At 64.6% G+C, this 13,045-nt stretch overlaps 1 protein-coding gene across 2 annotated transcripts; it reads right to left on the minus strand.

The window, feature by feature from the left end:
* Positions 1–1,934: 1,934 nt before the first annotated feature.
* Positions 1,935–13,026, minus strand: TACC3 (transforming acidic coiled-coil containing protein 3). 2 transcript variants are annotated; one of them, XM_039838323.1, is made up of 16 exons: positions 12,887–13,026; positions 11,017–11,179; positions 10,719–10,858; positions 8,611–9,507; positions 7,912–7,996; positions 7,546–7,702; positions 5,923–5,975; positions 5,457–5,560; positions 4,995–5,082; positions 4,712–4,816; positions 4,021–4,061; positions 3,866–3,909; positions 3,194–3,354; positions 2,501–2,607; positions 2,297–2,417; positions 1,935–2,157 (listed from the first exon to the last, which is right to left on the minus strand). In XM_039838323.1, exons 2-16 carry the CDS (start codon positions 11,176–11,178, stop codon positions 2,092–2,094), a joined length of 2,331 nt encoding a protein of 776 aa, XP_039694257.1. In that variant the 5' UTR covers position 11,179; positions 12,887–13,026; the 3' UTR covers positions 1,935–2,091. The 2 variants fall into 2 exon arrangements, with proteins under 2 accessions (XP_039694257.1, XP_039694256.1); XM_039838322.1 differs by having other exon boundaries at positions 3,985–4,061.
* Positions 13,027–13,045: the final 19 nt, after the last annotated feature.

Consider the following 13,045-nt stretch of genomic DNA (forward strand, 5'->3'; position numbering starts at 1 on the left):
TCCCCACAAGGGCACTGATCCCAGCACAGGGCCCCACACTCGTGACCTTGTCTACTCCCCTCCCAAGGGCCCCATCGCGGGGTGAAGTCCTCAAACACAAGGTCGTCAAGGCCAGAGGTCTTGGTCCAGGTCCCTGAGGGCCTGGGCCCAGGCCACCGTGAGGTGCTGGAGGGTGTGGTCTTGGGAGGGTGGGGAGAGGGGTGGGAGGTAGGAGGGTGAGGAACTGTGCCTGGGGGGCGGTCAGTGGGGGGCCCTGAGCCTGGGAGGCAGCCCCTGGGGGCTCCGGGAGGGAGGCTCACTGCTCAGTCACAGCACCCTGAGGTGGCCCCGAGGACAGCTCCATTTCCCCAGCTCCCCATTTTGGCAGGAGGCCCCCAGTGCTGGCGGTGTCCGGTGCGCAGGAAATGCAGGGTGCGGGGGACCAGGCCTGCTGCTCTGTGCTCAGCTTGGGTCTTGTTTACCCGTGAAGGGCCAGGGCCACCAGCCAGCCCCGTGGCCTGAGTTAACTCGGGCTCCAGGATAAACACCCCTTCAGCCGCACAAGGACCCTTTGTCCCTGAGAGGCTCCGGGCCCAGGACGCTGCCCGGAGGCCTGTGGCCTCGGCACGGCCGGCCGCCTGACATGGCCTTCTCTAGGCAGAGTCCTGGCCTGGCTCAGAGGCCCAGCGGGGGGACAGGGCACTGGGCAGCTCCCAGAGTGGCTCGAGGAGGTCCCCCCAGGCCCCTCCACAGCAGCCCTGGCCCCTGAAGAGAGGGGGCCTGGGGCCCTCAGCCACACGTGCCCAGGGAAGGCGAGGAGGCCAGAGCAGGGCTGCTGTGCCTGCCCCTCCGAGCCACGGGGCAGCTGAGCCCTGAGGCGCCAGGCCCACTGGCTTCTCAGCCCGCACCCCCAGAGACACCCTGTGCCCGCCCAGCTTCTCCCCAGCCAACGGTTGCTGGTCCCAGGCCTGTTTCCTTGTCTATGGAGTGGGCCTCGCAGGCTCGTAAAGGCCCCTCGGCTCCTAGGGTCCTCCTGGGTAGGAATGCACTCCATTTTGTTGGGGTGAGGGGTGGGATAGGGGGTTCCAGCAGAGTGGGGCTGATGTGGGGTGGGAGCAGGGAAGGGGTTACCTGGTTGGGGCAAGGGTGAGGGGAGGGAGGGGCCCAGAGCCCTGTTTGGGAGGCGCATAAACTCTGAGACATTATGTCTGCTCTTGGGGGGCTGCCTTCCGGGGGCCAAGTCCCCTAAACCAAACAACCCACGGAGCGGGGCAGTGGCATGGAGGGCTGCAGAGCCCTGAGCATGGGGCTGCTTGGTCAGCGTGGGGTCTGGGCCTGCCTGCCGAGGGGAGGCCGAGGTGGGGTCTGTACATCTGAGACACACTTATGCTTAGGCCTCAAGGGCCGCAGCGCTGCTTTACCGAGGGCCACATGCTGGGGCTGGCCTGGACGGAGCTGGTGGGAGGGTCCCACCACACATTTCAGTTGGGGGTGTCAGGGAAGCCCCTTGAGAAGTGGCCAGGGGTCTGTGGGGCAGCCAACTTCTGCTGGGGCTGAGGGGCTGGAGGCTCTTCCTTGGGGCAGCCTTCGCTCCTAGGCTTCACGGGGCTGGAAGCAGCCACCACAGTTATGAAGACACTGCGGGCACTAAGTGTCAGCCAGCCACACCGCCTAGTCCCTCAGTGACACTTTGGTGGGCGAGGGCCTCGCCATGGGGCCAGCCATCACCTTGCCTGCCTATTGGCTTTTTTACACGAAAACTCAGTCCACTTAGATTTTGATCTGTGGTCACGAGGCAGACACTCCCCAAGGGCCACACGGCTGCGCCTCAAGCAAGGCTGCCCACCTCTCGGCAGTGCCGAGGTGCGGGCAGTGCAGGGCTGAAGGCACAGTGGGCAGCTGTGGTGGCTTCGGCCACAGCTGGAAGCTTTCAACTGAATCGAGACCAGGGCAGGTTCAGTGCTTAAACTTAAGGAAAACTTTATTTAGTTTTTTTTTTAAGTAATCTAGTTTAAAAATGAGCTGAGGTTAGGAGAGAATATGACATCTTCCAACAGACAGACAGACACACAGACAGACAGGGGCGGGGTAGGGGGCAGGGCGAGGACCCTGTCAGATCTTCTCCATCTTGGAAATGAGGTCGTCACAGATTCTGGTCAGTTCGTCGTTTTCTTTAGTCTGAAGGAGAAACGTCACACACCTGGATTTCTCACAACGGCCAAGGTGAGTGCGTGGCTCCGGACTCAAAGGCCGGGAGGGAGTGTGGCTGGCCCAGCCTGGGAGTGGCCCCGCTGCCCGCCCCGCTGCCCGCGCCCACCTTCTGCTCCACCGCCTTCTCCAGCGAGTGGACGCGCATCTGCTCCTTCCGCAGGCTCGCCTGGAAGGCCAAGGCCTCCGCTTGGGCCTTGCTGCGGACCTGGGCGATCTCCTCGTTTGCCCTGGAAAGCAGAGGGCAGGCTGAGCCAGGCCGCCGGCACCCGCCGCCGGCACCCGCCCCCGGCCCGCGGCGCGCCCTACTCACTGCTGGAGCTTCTCCTCCGCGTGGGCCTTCAGCGCCTGGTAGCGCTGGCCCTCCGCCTCGATCCTGACGATGTAGTCCTCCACGCACTTCTTCAGCGACTCCTCATTCTTTAGGGGACGGGTGGGCGTTAGCTGTGAGCAGCCTGCTCTTCTGTGTCTGGGCTTGGCTTTCGGGGGCCCCGTGGTCAGGTGGACAGGGCCCCAGCGTGGGACTTCAGCACAGAAGCTCAGACAGGAAGGCCCCAGGAAAACGGCACTTCCTGTTTTTTTGAAAAGGTCCCTCCACACACACAGCCCTGGACGCTGGGCCTGGCCCTGGCCCCTCTCTGCTGCCGTCACCACCTGCAGGCCAGGCTCTGACTGCTGCACACCCTACCCAGGGTGCCACTGAGGTCTAGCGGGGCCCAGGCCCTCCTCAGCAAGGCAGATGCTAGCTCCTCATGCCTACTGTCACCTCGGCACTCTGTCGGCCGCCGTGGCCCTGTCTCTAGCTCCCCTGCTCAAGCACCCTGCACAGCCCCAGGGAAAGGTGTGGCCAGGTGCTGAGTCTGAGGAACTGGGAGGGGCAGGGCTGGGGGGTGGTGTGTGCGTGTGCCCATGTCCATGTCCCCCCAGCATGGTGGGCGCTCCAGCTCTAAGCCCAGACAAGGTTCAGGCCCAGGCCGGCCGGGCTTGGGCGCCAGGTCCCGCCTACCGTGCGGTAGCCTTCGATCACTTCCTTCTGCTTCTCAAACCGCTTCAGGAGGCCGGAGAACGACTTCCCCATGGCGCTCAGGTCTGCAGCCAGCTGGTCTTTTTCCTTCAGAACCTTCTGGATCTCAGCTTCGGCACGTTCCTTCTGTTTCTGAGCCTCCTCTTGAGGAAGAAAAGCAAACACGTGGGACCGGGGCAGCCATGCCGATGCCCGCGTGGCCGAGGGCGGGGGGCGAGCGGGCACTGTGGCGTGCCTGAGGCCGCTGGAGGGAGGGGCCCGGAGCAGCCATTCCCCTCACCGCCAGGCGCACTGTGAACCCGGGGCCCGGCAGCAGAGGTCCCCGAGGAAGGGAGTCACGGCGACACCTGTTCCCACCTTTGGGGACCTCCAGAAACCCAAGTCCTTGTCCGGGAGACGCCCGGTACTACCCTTCCCGCAGCCCTGGGCACACCTGGGACCCGATACTCACAGAGACCAAAGCTGGACGTGCAGCCACCTGGGGGACAGATTGTGACAGGCGGCCATGGCACGAACCCCAGGTGTCCCCCAGCTGCCGGCTCAGGGTCTGCCCATTTTGGGGGCAAAGAACGCCCGCCACACGGCCTCCCCACCCACGCGCAGCTCTCCTGCGGGGACCGCCACTAGGAAGGGGCCCTGGCTCCTGGTGCTCACCCAGCGACTGGTACACGACTCGCTCGAAGCCGTCCATGACCTTCCTGCGGGAGGAGGGCAGTGCCGTGAGAGCCCGTGGAGGCCGCCACAGGTGGAGCCGGCCCCGCCGCAGGCCTTACCCCATCTCCAGGTTCTTGGCGTGCAGCACCTCACACCTGCTCCGCAGCTGCAGGTTCTCCTTCTGCGTCGCCGCCACCTGCACGAAGCACACGCAGCTGGAGCTGGGCGCCCCCCACGCCCGGGGGCCGAGCTGCAGGATGGGCTTTGAGGAGCCTGGCGGTCAGGCACAGGCCTCGTGCCTCACCTGCTGGATGTCACCGGGCTGGGCCAGCAGGTGGCCCAGCAAGAGCCGGGTCCCCGCCGGCCCCCAGGGGCCTGTGCCTGTGTGCGGGTGGGTGTGGGGGCCGGGAGAGCAGCCCGTGGAGGGGAGGGGGGACCCAGCAGCTGAGAACACCACGCTGGAAGGCAGAGGGCCCCACGTCGTGAGCTGCTGAGCAGGGCAGGCGGCCATCGGATAATGCAGCTGCTGGCAGGCGCAGCCTTTACGTGTTTGGTCGGAGTCTGTCCCCGAAGGGCCTAGCTGGACACTGAGGGGTCAGTGGGGCCTGAGGCCCAACCCCTTGGGGAGGAAGGAGCACACGCTCCTCCACTAACTGGACACGGGCTGGGGCCGAGCACGTGGACGCCTCCGGCTCCGCCTGTGGCAGCACGAGGGTGACCAGCACTGGACCATCCTCCCTCAGCGCGCGGCGAGTCCCCTGAGCAGCCCCCGGCGCCGTGCCTGGGCTGCGGCCAACACGCGGGACAGTGCACCATGACCCCGCGCTCCCCACGCCTCGTCCTCACCGCTGCGTCCAGGTCCTTCTGGCTGTACTGAAGCACGTCCACAATGGGCCCCACGGGCAGCAGCGGGCCCCCAGGCCCGAGGACACACGGAGGCGGGCCCAGCACCTGCGGAGTGGCAGGGCAGCTGGGCCACAAGCGCCTCTGGCATTCACCCCACCCTGCTACCAGGGGGGATGGGTCCTTGGAGGCGGGAGGCTCCTGGGACAGCATAGCCGTGACCGGTGACAAGGAGCGGTCCCACGAACTCCCCACCCAACCAGGCACGTGGGGCCGCAGCACTCACGGGGCCGGCCGGGGCTGCGGGCAAGTCGAGGTCCACTAGCGTTGCCTCGAGCGGGCCCCCGCAGGAGGGCGCGTCTGCAGCCTGCATGCTGTGGTGGGGACAGGGAGACAGCTGTTTCCCCCGGACGGGCTCTGCCCAGGCCCTCCCCAGGGCCCAGAGTGAGCACAAGGGTGTGCGGGCCACGTGGCCTGTCTCGACTGGCAACCTGTGGTCGCAGTGCGAGCGTGGCTGTGCAGCTGCCAGAGGGACGTGGGGCCATGCCTGCAAATCCTCAGACAGGCAACGGGCCGGCTGTCCTGCCCCCGTGCCCGCAGCCATCCTGGCCCCGGTCTCCACCGACTCCTCCTCCTCAGAGCCTCACGGGGCCTGCGTCCCAGAGGGTGAGTCCAGAACGTCTCCTTGTCCAGAAGTCTCTGCCTGGGGCGACCAAACCCATGACGGGGAGGTGGGGGAGGCAGGTACCTGGGGGCCTCAGGGGCCGCGGGCACCAGTCTCTGAGGACTGCCATTCAAGAGCGGGTCGAACTTGAGGTACAAGGACTGCTTCCTCAGCGCCGACTCCTTAAACTGAGGGAGGCAGGCAAGTCAGCAGGGCCCCCGGTATCCCCGACAGACAACCCTGAGAGCACAGGGCCAGCGCAGGGCCAGGGGAGGTCATGGCACACGGTGAGACACCAAGGCGCGACTGTCCCCCGCACAAAGCAGTGTGAACCCCGGGATAGGACTGTGTTGGGACCAGGGGTGCAGTGGAGAAGAGGCTGCAGAACAGGGGCCCTGGAGAGACTCGGCCAGCCATGGCGCTGCCCGGCGGAGCACCTCCTGGCCACACGTGGACATGGCTGATGTTGGGGCTCAGGAAGCGTCGGGCTCGCCTCCATGTGACAGTGGCATGGCGCTGCTCAAGACACGCCCCGAGGCGGTGCACTCACCGAGGACGCCCCGAACTGCTCCAAGTAGTCCACGTCGGCCCCCGTGCCTAGAACTGAGAGGGAGCGGGGCACGCTGTGGACACCATCCCCACGCAGCGGGCCACCGCGCTCCCACGAGACAAGGGCCAGCTCAGTGGTGGCCTCGCCCGAGCAGGGGGTCCCCAGAACCCCCGACCCAGGCCCTGCGAACACCGCCCACCACCCACCCTGGACCTGGGGTCCCAGGGCCTTTGCTTTCAGTGGCGTTTCCGGCCTGTCCCCGACACCCTGGCCCGATGGTTTTGTGGGCCGTGAGTTGAGAAGCACCCCCTGGGGTGACAGGCAAAAGCACCCCCTGGGGCTAGATCGCCCTGCTTGAGAACCGCCGTTTGAAACGACCCCAGAAAAGTCTGATTTCTGATAATGTGACTTTTGCTTTAAAAACCTAAGGAAGCCTCAAGCCGTAAGTAAAAATTAACTCAACATGGATCAGAGACCTAAACATAAGAACCAAAACTAAAGTTCTTAGAAGAAAACCGAAGAGCAAACCTCCCTGCCGTGGGCTCTGGCAACGGTTTCTTAGGTCTGACACCAAAGTCACAAACAAAAGGAAAAACACAAGTTGGACTTCAGAGTTCACATCTGCGCTTCGTCGGACGCGTCAACCCGCAGGACGGGAGGCGACGCCGCAGACCGCGTCTGGCTAGGGACCCCACGCACTGCATGGGAGGCCCTGCCAGTCGGGGCAACACACGGACAGCACGCACGGACAGCCAGTGAGCACATGGAGGTCGCACTCCGCACGCCAGGACACCAAACCAGGAGTCGGAGCAGCAAGTGCCCGTGGGTGGGGGCGGGAGGGGGGTACGGGCCCGTGGGAGATTGTCCACGGCACCCCAGAAAGTCACAGGCAGGGTGGTGTCGGACCAGGAGCCCCCTCCAGGTTTGCACTCAAGGGAGAGAGGCCGTGCGAGCACACAGAGGCGAGCCCCAGGATGCCGGCGGCCTCGCCATGACGGCTGGGACACACTTGCCACAGAGCGCCTGGCCCCAGACAGGGCACTGTGCCGGCACCCCACAAAGCCCGCACCTTAAGGCGTTCCTGGGTCCCGTGGGGGCAGCAGGCCACCCTATAATAGTCTCTCCACAGCTCCTGGCTCCACCTGCATGAGGACCCTGCGCTTACCCCGGCCGATACGCCCATCTCGTCCTCTGTGCTGTGGCTTTTGTGTCACTTGGGCTGAGACCCGCTGAGACCCGCCGAGTCGCCTGGTGGCTTAGGAGCGACCCAGCCCCTCTGGCTCCCAGCAGGCATCTCCGCCCACCACCCACTTCCGCTGCCCAGCGGGGGTGAGCTCTGCTCGGCACTGTGGGGTTTCGGCTCAGTGTCTCTTCGACGATCCGAGGCTCTGGGTGTCCCTGTGAACTCGTCACTGGGCACGGCCTCCCCACCCATTGCACGTGTTCCTATGGTTCCTATGGGGTCCCCAGAGCCCTCCGTGTCAGAGGGCCCTCCTCTGGTGAGCTGGCCGTGCATGAACACACTTTGAGTTCAGGGACTGACGCGCCTGCAGAATGACCGCCTGCAAAAGCCACTCGACACACGCACTCATTTCAAGCAAGCTGGACGCAGGGACAACGCACCGTCCGCTGGGTCTCGGAAGTGCTCCTCACTCAGGTCTGAGGCCGGCCCTGGCCCCCACTGAGGAGCAGGGAGCGCTGGGTCAGTGGGCACGCCTGTGGGCTCACTGTCTGGCCTGCTGGTGGCCGCTGCTGTCCCTGGAGAATCTGTGCTCTCCTCCTGGAAGAGAGGTGAGGGTCGCCTGGGTGGCTCATTGGGGCACGCCGAGCGGTCAGGGGTCCCAGGTGGGCCTCTGCCCTGCCCAGTCTTGCCCCGCTCCCCCGCTCTGGGGGGAGGGGCAGCACTGGGTCCCATCCTGTCGCCACAGGCAGATGGGGGCTACTGCGCTGGCATGTGCTCCCGCTTGGTCGGGCGCACACACTCCGTACCTTGCCCACCGCCCCTGAGCTCCCTGCCGTGGTCTGCATCACAGGTATCACAGGTGTGCCATCTGCTGAGGCTGACGGAACCTGCCTGAGGAGATGAGAGTCAGTGAGGCCTGCACCCCAGCCCTGAGCTGCCACCTGCCCTGTGAACCCTCACCTGGAAAGCCAGGAGCGGGGGCTATGCTGGGTGCTGGCAAATCCCCCCACCCTTGCCTCACCTGCAAGAGAACCTGAGCCTCAGAAGAGGCCTGGGCAGCAGGCGGGAGCTGAGCCGCCCCAGCTCACTGGGGAGCACCCCAAGAGATGTCCTTATTCCCTGAAAATTGGCCAAGAAGCGGGTGGGAGGGAGGGCAGCCTGGGCACAGCCAGGGGCTGTGTCAAGTGTGACTGTTGGGTGGTCGGGCACTGGCCAAGCTGCTCCTAGGCCCTAACGCCTGGCAGCCACGGAGCAGCTGTCCCCAGAGAGCAGCGAGCCATATGACGAGGTGCACACGGGCGGCTCGGGCCCGGGGGAGCAGAGGCACCTGGGCCCCAGCACTGCCCTGCTCCAGGTAACCCTCTCGGTCTCAGGCACGTTACAGACAACTCTCAGGAAGCCACTGGCAGCCCCACCGCGGGAGGGGCCTTCCAGCTCTCGCTATTCCCCAGCAGCCTGCGGCTGCAGACCAGCCGCCCCAGCGCCGCCCGCCACCCCCGACTCACTGGCTCTGAGGTGAGGCCCCTGAGGCTGCAGGCCCAGTGCTCAGCTGCTCAGTCACCAGACCAGCTGGCCTGCTCTGGGGGTGCTCTGAGGGCAGGGCTTCTCCACTGCCTCCAAACGGGTTAAAGTTGGGGTCATCCAGCTTGTCCCAGTCCAAGTTGTAGGACCCCCGAGGAGGGAGAGCAGGGCTCTGGCCTGCGTCTGCGGGGGCCTTTTCCTGCCCGGCCTCGGGGCTCCTCAAGGGAGGCGGGGGGCCGGGCCTCTGCCCCAGACTCCTTGGCGAAGGTGGTTTTTTGCTTGTGGCGTCGTCACAGAGGTCCAACTCTAGCGTGATGGGCCCACTCCCTGAAGAGTCGGTCACTTGGCCGCCGGCCACTTCCTCCCGAGGACTTGGGGCCGTGGCATCCCCAGCCTCTGGAGGGCCGGCTCGGGCCCCAGGCAGGTCTGCACAGGGGCTTTCTCTGCGGGGGCCTTCGGGCTGAGTACCAGCGGGGGACGTGACCATGGCCGAGGAAGTGGGGACTTTGCTCGAGCCGTCTCCTGTGACTCTGTGAGGGTCCTCTGCTCTGTCTTGGGGTACCATCCTGGGGGTGTCTTCTGGGATCTCAGAGGAGGATGCAACAGTTTTCTCTAGAGAATAAGAACCGGCGTGTTCCTCCACGCCCTGCCCAGGGCTGTCAGGCACTTGTCCTGCAGATGCCAGTCGCTTTTCAAGACTTGCTGGGGTCTGGGGAGAGCTGGACGGGTCCCGGCTGGCCTGGGGAGTGGAGGCAGACCCGCTGGAATGCTGGTCGGTGGAGGCTGGTCTCGAGTCCTCCGGCGGGGGATCTGCGCCAGCCGCCGGCTCCCGAAGACTCCCGTTGCTCGTCTGGGCATCCGCTTCCTTAGTGAACTGTTGGCTTTTTAGAAACAGACTTAGTTAACACTAAGGGACCTGCTTTAGTTTTTTAAGTAGGTTTTACTCCACGTTGAACATTAGCTAAAGACAGGAAAGAATAACATTCAGTCAACCTTCTCCTTGGGCCAGCTGGAGATGCAGGTTACTGAGTGAGACAGGGCAGAGAGGTACCAAAGGACCAAAGTGAAGTGTTCTGTGTGGCCCGTTTTCCCCTTTGGCTGGCTGCCCCCAGCTACGCAGTCAGGACGCACGGGGTCCATTCTTCACCAGAGAGAGGCAGGCAAGAGCGAGCGGCTGGCCTTCGGCCAGAGTCCCCTCCCTTCTCGGGGTTGTCATGAAGGAACAGTGCTGGAGTCGCTCCTCCTGCTGACCTTCCACCGAAGGAGGTGAAAATACAAAGAAATTGACAAGTAGCAAGGAAACCCGGGGAGAGAGGCCAGGAGGGTGTTTTACTCAAGTGGAGGGTGTACTAGAGGCGTCTGGCTTGCTTACCTTCTCTGTATGTCTAAAATTTATTTAGAAAAAAAGCAATTTAAGCGGTCGAAGTCAGTGAACGTCAGAACAGAAACATGCTGGCGAGCCCCCCGCACGGGGACGCGGAGGCCCCGGCACAGCCGGCAGCCCAGCCTGACCGGGAGCAAAGAGCGGCAGTGGGCCTCTCCGCAGCAGCGGGAAAAGCCCGCCCGGGCCGAGTCCATCACCGCAGCCGCCCCAGACACCCACCCAGCGCCTGGTCGGGCTGCCAGGAAGCTTCCGGTTCAAGTCAGGTGTTCAGGACCTGCCCCTTCGGCCACTTGTACTGACCACACTGCACAACAGACTCCTCTGCCTCTGACAGCAACGCCTACCCCTAACTTCCTCCAAGGCCCGACCTTAAGAGCCCAGGGCCGACTGGTGGGCGGAAGGGAGACCCCAGTGAAATGCAAAACAGACAGAGCCGCAGTTGCGTCCCTCCTCGGAGACGTGGTCAGGACACCGCATGAGCTCAGGGAGCGAAACCTGAGGCCAGTCTGTTGGCAAGGGCATGACGGGGGCGTGGATCCTGAAACGTGAACCTACTCTACGCAGTCCGTGGCCCACCTTCCCAGACACGCGGCCAGGGCTGGCGCTCCGGACCACGCAGTGCAGAGGGCGGGAGAGGCCCTGCTGCGCCCCCGCCAGGCCCCTCGGAGACGCCGCAAAGTGCGGCACGCCGGCAGCACCAGCACTTACTTCTTGGGGGTCCAGCCCAGGTGAGAGCTTTCCAATCCGTCGGTGTCGCCCAGGGCCAAATAAGCCTCGAGGTTGCTGCTCATGCTAGGGCTTAAAATCCTGTGCGTCTGTGGATCCCGCAGAGGTGTCTGGAAAGTCACCTGGCGGGGAGGGAAGAGGGCCAGCACCCACTCAGTGATTCAAGTCTTCAGCCACCACGTCGGCAACACCGCGCCCTGCCAGCTCAGCGTGTCGCCAGGACAGCGGGTCCTGGGGTGACCCGACACCACCGGCCTTACTCAGGCTAAAACGTGCTCACCTTCATCGCTCTGGCTATGCTCTTGGGGGGCACATTTTCTTTCTGTGACAGACGGAGAACAGACGATCTTCCGGTAAGTTCCGGTGGTGAAAACAGGAAGTCGCAGTTTTCTGTACTTCTGTCACAAGTGACGTTTTCATCATTGAAGATCTGCAGATTCATTCTGGGAAAGCGGACAGTTTGTGTCAGCGTGAGGGCCGTGTTGCCCAGATGCAGGACGTGACACCAAGAGCTGACCCTGCTTTGTCGGACAGTCCCTGTCCTGCTTCAGGGAACTATGACTCTTCAAATGTACTCTGAACCACCAGCTCCCAGGACCACGAGCTGGAGGGGCCTTCGACTCGCGTGGGTGGAGGAAGGACAGCGTCCTCACACTAACTCAGGCTTTAGGGACAAGTCAGTTGAGTGCTGGCTTGGGAGAAAACAGGGCAAACAGAGGAAGCCTCAGTCTCCCCACAGGCCTCCGCTCAAGGCGCCGAGGCCTCCTCAGGGCTGGAGCAGGTGGCCCAGTCAGCAGAGGACTGAGAAGCAGGAGGGCGCCGAGCCTCGCTCTCCCCTCACGGGACTAGAGAGTGGAGACCAAGAGAGGACCAAGGCCCAGGAAGGAGCTGGAGAAGGAACGAGCAGTGAGGGTGAAATCATTCCATGGAGGGTCCAGGAGCTCCCACATTGGGGCCTGGAGGAGTCTCGGAAACACACCAGGGGCCTCCAATCAAGCCCAGAAGGTCCTAGAACAGCCCACTCTTCCTTTCCAGTCCTGGTGGTGGTCCCGGACTTGACACACAAATCTAGGCGCCGCCAGAGGGCTGAGCCTTGGCCTGCCCCGCCTGCCCCGGGGCACCATGGGAACTTGCTGGTGGTGGAATATCAAAGTAGGGGCGGGGGCGGGCTGGGGCAGGGGGAGCAGAGGCAGTCTGGAAAGGTCAGAGTGGGAGGGAGGCACGATGAGATGCCTCTGAAAAGGTGGGGCAGGGTGCTGCCTGTGGAGGGACAGGAAGGAAATGAGAAGGGGGTTCCACCAGCCGGCTAGAACCGGGGGTCCAGGACCCTGGGGCAGCAGGCCCAAGTCACTGTGCGGAAGCAGGAGAGATAAGTAGAAGTGAAGGGTGACTCAGGATTTGGGCCTGAACAACTGGGTAAAACGGAGGAGCCTAGAAGCCACCTTTCTGGCAGTCCTTGCCTGGCGCTGGGGCGAGGGGAGGGCAGCACAGCGCTGGCGGCCTGTCAGGTTTGGCTTCTACTAACGATGGGGGTCCAGGGAGGGGCTCCCGAGCAGGGTGTGCCTGCGTGCTAAGAGCTGCGGTGGGGAAGGCGCGGGCCCAGGTGTCGCAGCAGGTGAACTGGGGCCGGCGATGGGGGATGGCCCCCAGGTGGGGCTGCCCGAGGAAGGGGGCGGGCCACGCAGAGCTGCGAGGGCCGGCGAGGAGTCGGGGCTGGAGGCGCCAGCAGGGGTCTGGGGTGGGGCGGGGACGGGCCCTTGTAAGACGCAGCTACAGGTGGAATTTGAGGCTGGACGAGGTCCCCGCGGGAGGGAGGAGGCCCATGGGCAGCGTCCCACGGACGACCCTCCTGGAGGGCGACCGAAGAGACAGAGAAGCCGGGGAGGCCGGAGCCCCCAGTGTCTCCGCCCCCGGCTGCAGCCGGGCCGGCAGGATGAGAACCGGCGAGGTGTCCCTAGAAGGGCAGCGACAAGAATCCGCGGCGGGCTCGGGGAAGAAGGGGCCGTTCGAGCAGCGGCCCCGGAAGAGGAGCCGCAGAAAAGGCGGGAGAGGGAGGTTTCATCAAGAGTAGACGTCGGCTGGCGTCCACCCGCCGCCATAGTGACCGGAGGATGGGACGGAGCCCCGAGCCCGGGACCCCGCCGCCTTACCTGCCGGCCACGAAACGGAGCAGAGGACACAGGAGGCGCGGAGTCCGGGATCCTGTCCGCCCGCCGCCGATTCAAATACCGACGGTTGGCCCGCGCGGCCAATCAGCGAGCGGCCCGGGGCGTTACGCACGGGGCGCCGATGGCCAATGGGAGGCAGCG

The sequence above is a fragment of the Pteropus medius genome, unplaced genomic scaffold, assembly GCF_902729225.1.
Source record: "Pteropus medius unplaced genomic scaffold, Ma_sr-lr_union100, whole genome shotgun sequence".
In the NCBI taxonomy this organism is placed as follows: domain Eukaryota; kingdom Metazoa; phylum Chordata; class Mammalia; order Chiroptera; family Pteropodidae; genus Pteropus; species Pteropus medius.